The following is a 10,274-nucleotide window of genomic DNA, read 5'->3' on the forward strand; positions in this document are numbered from 1 at the left end:
AGCGCTCTCCGGATATAGACTTCCGGTATAAAGTCGAAGTTCGGAACCAACGGAATCAGTTTTGCAGAAAGATTCAGGAAACAGAGGCTATCAAGCTATATCTTGTTATTTAAAACGGTGTAGGTTGTATGATAAGATCTAAAAGGAAAGAGAGGGTTTAGTATTATTATTATTTTTATTTTTTTTTTTTTGTCATGCGGTCCACACTCCTTACCAGTCGGTGGCGGTAATGCTTCCTTCAGTTGTTTGCCAACCGCCAATAAAACGAAGAAGAAGAATCAGTGGTTCTGCTGGTGCACTTGGGCAGGTTCGTCCCAGGTTCACCGGGCTTCTACCGTGAAAACACGCCTGGTTCTGAGCGGGAGCCTCCGCAGACTCCCGGCATCATGGCGCAGGAGAACATTTTCCTCTTCGTTCCCAATTTGATCGGTGAGTTTTCGGTTCGCTAGCTTAGCATTAGCATCCGTGACGCTTCCGTTCACACCAAACTCCATTCAAAAAATGTCAAATTCTACAAAATCTGAGTGTCGGGCTTGGAGCAGCTGTTCCTATGGTGATGACATCATAGTCTGGGGTTCCACTCCACGAGCACAATGAGAGGCTTGTAAAACATTAGTCCTGGGCTGAAACTTAACAAAAGTAAATGTCACTTTGGGGTTGAAGAAATTCTCTTTTGAAGTTGTCTTCACAAGTCAATCAGCCAAGTCAGGAGAAGACAAGTCCTTAAAGAGAAGACTGGAGTTCAGCGCATCATGGAGAACTTTACTGGCAGCTAGAACGTCCAGCAGCTTCTGCACAGAGAGTTTCAGTGGACAGAAGAACATGACCATGAATGGGAAGAACTGCACCTGTGTTGATGTTCTGTGATGTTTCCAAGGAAGGCACAGGAGCTGTCGTTGCAAGCTGAAGGTGAGCTGTGGAAACCAGTTGCCGATGCTTCTAGGTGGATGACGGAAGCAAAGCGTCGTCGCGTCAAATCAGAAAGGGAACGTTTAGGATTGGGTTTGGATTGCAGAGGTTTGTTTTATGGCCCACCTTCATTCACTGTAGAAACAGATCAACGTCCGCTTGTTGCAATCCTCAAGAAAAACTTGAATGTGTCCAAGAATTCAACGTTTGATGAAAATTCAGATATGATTTCAAACTGATATCTACACTGGAGGATGGCACGGGAGTGGGTTTTCACTCCTGTCCTGTCCCACTCCTGGTAACGGGACTCCTGTTCCCAGTCAGAGTGACTCCCACTCCTGGTTTTTGTTTGTTGTTTTCTTCTTCCATTTAGTCTTTAGGAAGTACATTTGAATTTGATTTGATCTTCTACCCATTCCTTTTTATGTTACTTTGTGTTAACACATTACAGACTAGAGAATTGTAGGTCTGGTATTCCAGACTGAAGCTTATTGAAAGAAAACTACAAAAGTTTTTTTTTTTGTTCTATTTGTTGGGTCCCGCTCTTGTCTGGTTCTGTTAACTTTTTCTCCTGTCCCATCCCAATCCTGTGAGAGATGATAAAGTTGACTCCTGTCCTGCTGAATCCTACGGGAATCCCGTGACCCGCAGGACTCCTGGGGGAAAAAAAAAAAAAAAAAAAGTCATCCTGTAAACCAGGGAAACGCGTCATCATGGCTGATGCACCCCTTGAGGTCATGGCGTACTGCTGCAGATGAAAGCTGTGTAAACATGGTGTCTAATGCAAAACTCTGACAAATAGTAGCTGAAATGGCAGCAAATGCAGAAGCGTGTGATTGATCACATTGGAATATTGTAAACAAAGTTGTTGTTTTTTTGTTTTTTTTTAAGAGCACAGGATGTCATGATTTCAGCTCTCTGCCTTCGGCTGCGCACTCGACCACGCCCACTTCTCTGCTCACTTCTCCACTCTGCGCAGCGATCAGCTGATCAGTTGCAGGGAGAAGCTTCTCCCACAGCTGTGGGCTGCACAAAGGTGCAGCAGGCACTAAATAATTTTTAAAATTAATTTTAAATTAAAAAAATCCATACCGATTCATCATTCAGCCAATTGTTTGTCTTCTCCAGTCTTTCTTTGAAAAACTGCGATAGAGCGAGTCCGTGGAAAAACGAACTGCGAAGTTATGAGGGACTACTGTGCTCTAACGTTCCTGAGATGTCATTATTGTGAAGTATTTCATCAACCTGTGATTACACATGCAAAATCCATATTTGCCAGGCGTGGCCTTCCATACGCAGCTATAAGTGATGGCGCATGCTTTGATAGCGAGGAGTGGAAGAGAGAATGTATTGTGAGATTTTGGGGAAAAACCTCCTGCCCTCAGTTAGAGAATTGAAGGAGGGTCGTGTCTGGGTCTTCCAACATCACATTGACCCGAAGCACAGCCAGGAGAACCAAGGAGTGGCTCCATAAGAAGCAGATCAAGGTTCTGGAGTGGTCTAGCCAGTTTCCAGACCTAAACCCTATAGAAAATCTTTGGAGGGAGCTCAAACTCCGTGTTTCTCAGCGACAGCCCAGAAACCTGGCTGATCTAGAGAAGATCTGTGGAGGAATGATCTAAAATCTCTGCTGCAGTAAACCTGGTGGAAAACTACAGGAAACCTTTGACCTCTGTAACTGCAAACAAAGACTACTGTACCAAATATTAACATTGATTTTCACAGGTCTTCAAATACTTATTTGCAGCAGTAACACACAAATAAAATATTTTAAAAAGTCATACATTGTGATTTACGGATTTTTTTTTATTTTTTTATATCATGTCTCTCACAGTGGACATGCACCCATGAAGAAAATTTCAGACCCCTCCATGATTTCTAAGTGGGAGAACTTGCAAAGTCGCAGGGTGTTCAAATACTTATTTTCCTCACTGTGTAACAATTTTAGCCACTAGGTGTCTGTGTTGTTCTGGTCACATGGTGAAGCTAGGATATACAGTAGAAGAAGAAAAGGTTGGCGAGCGGCCGCCTTCACAGTTCTGATGGTAAAAACCTCGAACACGAACAGATTCAACAGGTTCAGACATCCGAACCCTGATGCTGAACTATCGGGGACCTTATTGTACCATTTAAAAATTTAGTTTTATTCAACAAACCTGTTTTTTACCTTCACGTTAGAAACAGACAAGTTTATAAAAGTTAAAAATAAAATGTTCATTTATTCTAATTCAGTGGCTTTTAAAAAAAAAAAATTATACATCTCTGTTGATTTAATCACAAATATCACAATGTTTTACACAATTCAGATAAAAACGTACAACTGAGAAACGCAGCCAACTCTCCAGTACAGTCTCGTTTTTATTTAATTTCAGATTTATTTATTTATTTATTTATTACATTTTTTTGTTTGTTTTAGTTCTGCAGGTTATTGTGGTTCTGGTCCTGCAGGTTACAAGGTTCTGTTCTGGTCCTGCAGGTTACGCCCGGGTTCTGTTGGCTCTGGTGTCGTTCTTCCTGATGCGGTGCTGCCCGTGGCCCGCGGTGTTCTGCTACCTGCTCAGCGCTCTGCTGGACGCCTTCGATGGGCACGCTGCTCGGGCTTTGGATCAGTGTACGTATCAGAACTGTCCAGTGTTCGCTCTTCAAAATATGAAACTTCTGTTTTAAAATTTTTTTATGTTTTTATTTGAAGTTTTTTTTTTTTACCATTTTTTGATTTCCAATTCATATGGAATGTTGTTCCCTCAGCGCTGTCTGACAGGCTGCTGTCTGACAGGCTGCTGTCTGACAGGCTGCTGCCTGACAGGCTGCTGTCTACATTATTCCCTCAGGGCTGTCTGACAGGCTGCTGTCTGCATTATTCCCTCAGCGCTGTCTGACAGGCTGCTGTCTGCATTATTCCCTCAGCGCTGTCTGACAGGCTGCTGTCTGACAGGCTGCTGTCTGCATTATTCCCTCAGCGCTGTCTGACAGGCTGCTGTCTGACAGGCTGCTGTCTGACAGGCTGCTGTCTGCATTATTCCCTCAGGGCTGCCTGACAGGCTGTCTGCATTATTCCCTCAGCGCTGCCTGACAGGCTGCTGTCTGACAGGCTGCTGTCTGCATTATTCCCTCAGGGCTGCCTGACAGGCTGCTGTCTGCATTATTCCCTCAGCGCTGTCTGACAGGCTGCTGTCTGCATTATTCCCTCAGGGCTGCCTGACAGGCTGCTGTCTGCATTATTCCCTCAGCGCTGCCTGACAGGCTGCTGTCTGACAGGCTGCTGTCTGCATTATTCCCTCAGCGCTGCCTGACAGGCTGCTGCCTGCGTTTTTCTTTCAGCCACAAAGTTTGGTGCCATGATGGACATGCTGACGGACCGCTGCGCCACCATGTGCCTGCTGGTCAACCTGTCGCTGCTCTACCCCTCCTTCACATTCCTGTTCCAGCTCAGCATGTGTCTGGACGTCGCCAGCCACTGGCTGCACCTGCACAGGTGACCGGGTCGGAGTAACCGAGTCAGAACCTCTGCACTGATATTTGTTTTCTTCGTCCTCTTGATTTAAAACCCAAACTCTGTGAGGAGGTTTGATTCTCGTTTCCACTCACTGCCACATCTCTTCAGTGTCTTACCGCCCAAAGTGCTGGTACTGATTCGGTTCTGTCCTGGTGTTCTTCAGCTCCATTATCAAAGGATCAACGAGTCACAAGACCATCGACCTCTCTGGGAACCCGGTCCTGAGGATCTACTACACTTCTAAGGTCTGGGTAGAGTGTGAACATCTGGGCTGATGTGTGTTTGATTTGTGTGTGTGTGTGGACAAACTGAGCCCGTTCTTCCTGCAGCCGGTTCTGTTCGTGATGTGTGCCGGGAACGAGCTCTTCTTCTGCCTGCTCTACGTTCTTCATCACATCGAGAACCCTGCTGGTGAGTTCGTCTTTGTCCTCAAATCACCTCGAACGTGTTCCTCTGCCGGGCCAGCAGAACCTTCTGTCCACAGAGCTGCAGGTTCAGAAGCAAACGGAACCGTTTTTACCAGGTGACCCGCCGCTGGAAACGTGTCCTCTTCTTCCGTCTGACTTCACCTCCACGCTCACAGCTGCTAAAAATAATCTGAGCTTTGACCCACATTCTTTTCCCTTACATGGATCTGACCCAGAATCTGGTTCTGTGTACGGGAAGAGGTAAAGGACAAAAAGCAGCAGCTCCAGCCTGTGGACAGAAGACATCTTTGTCAGTTTGGAGGTAAAAACGAGGCGTTTCTGTGTTGCAGCCGGGTTCTACCTGCTGCTGGGAGTCTGTGGCATCATCTGCCTGCTCAAGTCCGGAATCAGCGTCCTGCACCTCGTCACCGCCTCGCAGAACATGGCCGCCATGGACGCCGCCGAGCGGTCGCACCGCACCAAGAAGCAGTGAGGAGGAGAGCGGCGAAGCTACGTGGGGTCTGTGGAGGATCACAGGGGCCCGTCAGTGGGAACACACACGCACACAAATCCAGTTTTATTTCATATTACAAACAAGAACAACCGTATATTTTTTGTTTTCCTCTAAGAATATGCCATTTTACACCAGCTTCTCGTTCCTGAAACTTACAAAATGACATTAATCCACATTAATCCTGAATTGGAGCTCAATAAATAATAATAATCCACATTAGATTAATCCTGATTTAGAGCCTTATAAAATGTAATAATCACATTAATCCTGATTTGGAGCTCAGTAAATAATAATAATCCACATTAATCCTGATTTAGAGCCTTATAAAAAATAATAATCACATTAATCCTGATTTAGAGCCTTATAAAAAGTAATTCACATTAATCCTGATTTAGAGCTCAAATTATAATTATCCACATTAATCCTGATTTAGAGTTTAATAAATTATATTTATCCACATTAATCCTCATTCAGAGCTCAATAAATTATAATAATCTACATTAATCCTGATTTATGGGGGCCGAGATGGTGTAGAGGCAGGGCAGCCGGCTTGGGACCCAAAAGTCCCAGGTTCGATCCCCAGTCACTGCACATCATGTGGCGTCTCTGGGCAGCACGCCTCATCCCCAAAATGCCCCCCGGGCGCTTTCAATAGCTGCCCACTGCACCACCTGGTGGTGGATGGGTTAAATGCAGAGACTAATTTCGCCATTGTATGGAAACAGACAGTGCTGACATTGTGATGACATTATTATTATTATTATTATTATTATTATTATTATTATTATTATTTAAAGCTCAATAAATTATATTGATCTACATTAATCCTGATTTAGAGCCTTATAAAATGTAATAATCACATTAGTCCTAATTTGGAGCTCAATAAATAATAATCCACATTAATCCTGATTTTAGAGCCCAATAAATTATAATAATCCACATTAGTCCTGATTTATAGCCCGATAAATTATAATAATCCTCATTAATCCTGATTTAGAGCTCAATAAATTATAATAATCCACACTAATCCTGATTTGGAGCCCAATAAATTATAATAATCCACATTAGTCCTGATTTAGAGCCCAATAAATTATAATAATCTGAGGAATAATCCTGATGTAGATCCAGTTTTCTGTTTTTGAGCCAACGTGGCGTGACTCCTCCCACCAGGCAGCGCTCCTTCAATTATTTTAGTAGATGCTTCAAGTCCATTTACCTTCACTCGGGTGAGGGACAGTTGTGTGCAGAAGTCTTCATCCTTCATGTTCTGTAATCTGACTCGTAGTTTTGAGACTCCTGACCTCCTGCAGGTCATTTTGTTTTGAAAAGGAATTCTGTGCTTTTTATTTTTCTGGTTCCGTCGTGGGACACGAACGATATTCAACAGCTTCATAAATAAAATCCTGAATGTAGTTCTTATTTTCCAGCGGCTGCTGTTTGTAAAGTGCTTTTTTATTTTCTCTGTCTGCTTCTGTATTTCCTGAAGATAAAATATTTGTTTTATCTGGTTGAAAACTAACATCTAGAACAGCCGGACCTTTTTTTGTTTTTGCTGCTGCTCAGATTTTGAGTGTTTTTGTTTGAGACGAAGCGTGACCCAGCAGCGTTCTGCAGCGTTCTGCAGGAAACGGGACGACCTCACGTGGATTTGATGGTTTGAGCTGAAACTGAACGCCAACCTGAGGACGAGTTTGAAGACAAATGTTCTAATTTAAGTATTTTGTTTTAATGAATTTAAATTCACTGTAAAACGGAAACAATATTTTAGTTTGTGTTTTTAAATGAGTTTTGGAATTGTTTACTTCTGTGATATTCTGTAAACTGAACTGAATTAAATTACAACACTCGATAAACACAAAGTATAATTGAAATAAACGCAGCTTCATTTACAGTTTTTAAATGGTTTGTTTTTTAAATTGTGTTGTATTGGTAAATTAAGGTGCCAGAGTTCAGGTTAATTTATTACTTTTGATGTTTTTTGTTGTTCCGTTGGAGAAAAATGAGATATGTAACTTTACTGATTTCAGAAAAGGAATTTAAACTGTTGTCAAGATTTAATAAATGTAATGGCTTTAAAAATGCTCCTTTTGTAAATTTCATCCACACCGAATTCATATGTGCATGTTTTGAAAGGGAAATTGTTTTTTATTGCTTTGACTCGCAAAACGTAACTACTTTTCTCAGACCTCCAAAGATCTAAATGATCCTAAAAGATTCTGGAAAACCATCAAATCACATTCTGGCAGCTCTCATTCATCTGACCTGCCATCACAACGTCCTGAACTGTTTCAACAGACGTTTGTTGCCACTAGCTCCTTGTTTGACACAGTTACTAATGGAAAACCAGATGCTTCTCAGGGCAGCTGTGGCTGAGTGGTTAGTCTTCATCTAATGCAAGAGTTGGGGGTTTGATTTCACCAGCAGTCACATGCCGAAGTATCCCTGGTAGGGCTGGAAGAGTTTTGGAAAATATTCTAATTGCAAATTTTTTACCTCAATGTTGCAATTTAATATGTAATTATTTTTCATTGTCTTATGTATTTTACAACGAACACAAGCAATAAATCGATCAGTTTCATAATAAACATTAGGTTTATTAAAAGCGCAAATTACATCAATACAGCAAACAAATCTGTCTTTACCACTTCAACATTTCTCACTTTTCACGTTTCATGAAATATGACGTAAACGTGGACTGCACTTAAACACTGAACTTAACAGGACAGTATAAATAAATGTACAAATAAGAAAATAAAGCTCGCTGATCTCTAGTCAGTAACATCACTCACACTTCAGTGTAAGAAAAATAAGGAGAAGTTGGCACTGTGGAATGAAGATGGGAGTATTCTCAGTGAATACTTGCAACTCGAGGAAGAACCAGAATGGAGGAAGTCCTGATGTCATCATCAGGAAGGATACCATGGTCTGGATCAGCAGGAGGCACGAAGGTCCAGAGGTCATCGTGGTGGCATACCCAGATGAAAATGCAACCTTACACAGGTTATAACTGGTGCAGTTCATAGTTTTTTTTTAATTGTGTGTGTATATATATATATATATATATATATATATATATAGTAAAGTAGGAAAATGAGGACAGAGCTTAGATTAAAGTGTTTCAAAAATTCACAAGTATTTTATTCATCCCAAAGGGAAATTATTTGTTGTAACTCGTTATCCTCGTTTCATTAAGAGATGTTATCGATACTGATGGCTGTAGACAGGAAGGATGTTTTGTAAAGGTCCATCCCACAGTGGATCCTAAGAAACTGGCTGCAGATGCCGTCCGATCCGTCCACCCAGACTCGGCTGGCCTCTCGGTTCCCCCGGGCTGTAGGACCGCCCGAATGCCGGGCAGAACTCCTCCCAGAGCGATGGCCACTCCCAGCAGCCTGCCGAGCTCCTCGTCGCTGCGGACAGCCAACTGTAGGTGCCGAAGGACGATCCTGTCCTTCCGCTGTCATGAGCCGTGTTTCCTGCTAGTTCCAGAATCTCAGTAGTCAGGCACTCGAGCACAGCTGTCAGGTAGATGAGAGTGCGTCCACAGAACATCCTTTTCAAGAGATTTGAGATTTGGGGCTGTAGTTGAGCTATTATTTGAGCTTTTGAGATGTTAATCAGCTGCTGTTGGTTGTAGAAAACTGCCTTGTTGTTATGGTTACACATCATAACAAATGTCCAAAACTATAAAAGTTTCAGTAAAAATCCTTCCAGCTGCACAGCATCCGATACCAGAGGAAACAATCATCCAAAAAATGTGATTTACATCCAGACAAAGAGGAATTAAAGTTTCCAAAAGCAAAATCTCAGAATGAAAGTAACAGAGCTGCTCCAACATGCAGCCACCTTGAGCAGCACAATAATATGCAATAATAATAATATAATTTGAAATGGTTCTTCATGCTTTTTCAGGGAGAATTTATGAGAGACGTTTCTCTGATAAATTTTCTGAAGTAGAACTCGTAAAATATGCAGTTAGTGTTTGAGCATCCCTTTCAAAATGTGGCTTCAGAACTAAACTTGGCAACCAGTTAGCCCACAACAATCGAAATGGATCCTAAAACAACTTGGACTTCAGTCTAGCTCAACAATCTCATCAGGAAATGGAGCGCAACCAGGTTAGGGATCATGCAGATTGGTGATGTTAATGTTAGCATTTGTTAGAGTGGGGTTCAACGTCTCACCCCCACTAGACACTAGTGCTTTAGTTATTTTATTTCCCTTGTCTCAGTTTTCTCTTCATGACTGGAACCTTTAGCTTTTTTGTCTAAAGTTCTGAAGTGGCAGAAGTCGTCTGCTTCTTTTGACTTGTTCTTGCAGTTTCTTAATATATCAAAGGCACCAGTATATTTTCGGAGATGAACCTTATTAATATGAGCTATTGGTTTTCATGCTTTCCTACTGTATTTGCTCATCCATGTTTGAGTCCAGTTTGAAGGAGATCATGTTGAAAAACGTAGAATTGTCAGTGTTGCAACGATACTGTCCTGTATCTAGATGACAGAATATCACACCATTGATGTGGACCACACTTCTAGAGATTTTCCCTAAGAATTTTAGTTCAACGTGTTGTAGATGTAGTTGTTTTTGAATTTCAAGGAATTCTTGTTGTAGTTCCCCCGCACGACGTTTGATTGTTTGAGACTGACAGCAGTTTGAACATGCTTTCACGTAATCAGTAACGTCTTTACGTATTCCAGCCCAGTAGGCGACCTGCTTTTAAGTGTTGATAAAGATTTGTGGTGTTACCTCGAGAGGTAGAAAAAACAGCAAGGCATGTTTTGCACAACACGTGTCGTTGCGCAGCGTCTTCTTTTTTGCTGCCCCTCTTTGGTACCAAACTTTCGGATGTGTCAGCTTCTGTCGAGCCTGACGCCATTGTGCAACCGGTTAAAGCGCCGTGTTGACTTCTCCTGTCCCCTGCCCTGCTTTGCTTCACTTCGCTCAC

The 10,274-nt window shown here is 42.3% G+C and overlaps 1 protein-coding gene across 1 annotated transcript; it reads left to right on the forward strand.

Moving 5' to 3' along the window:
- The first annotated feature begins 272 nt into the window (after positions 1-272).
- Positions 273-5,844, forward strand: cdipt (CDP-diacylglycerol--inositol 3-phosphatidyltransferase (phosphatidylinositol synthase)). The gene is made up of 6 exons (XM_037688634.1): positions 273-429; positions 3,386-3,520; positions 4,231-4,384; positions 4,569-4,650; positions 4,735-4,816; positions 5,163-5,844. Exons 1-6 carry the CDS (start codon positions 387-389, stop codon positions 5,303-5,305), a joined length of 639 nt encoding a protein of 212 aa, XP_037544562.1. The 5' UTR covers positions 273-386; the 3' UTR covers positions 5,306-5,844.
- Positions 5,845-10,274: the final 4,430 nt, after the last annotated feature.

The sequence above is a fragment of the Nematolebias whitei genome, chromosome 15 (assembly GCF_014905685.2).
Source record: "Nematolebias whitei isolate Nwh7 chromosome 15, NemWhi1, whole genome shotgun sequence".
In the NCBI taxonomy this organism is placed as follows: Eukaryota; Metazoa; Chordata; class Actinopteri; order Cyprinodontiformes; family Rivulidae; genus Nematolebias; species Nematolebias whitei.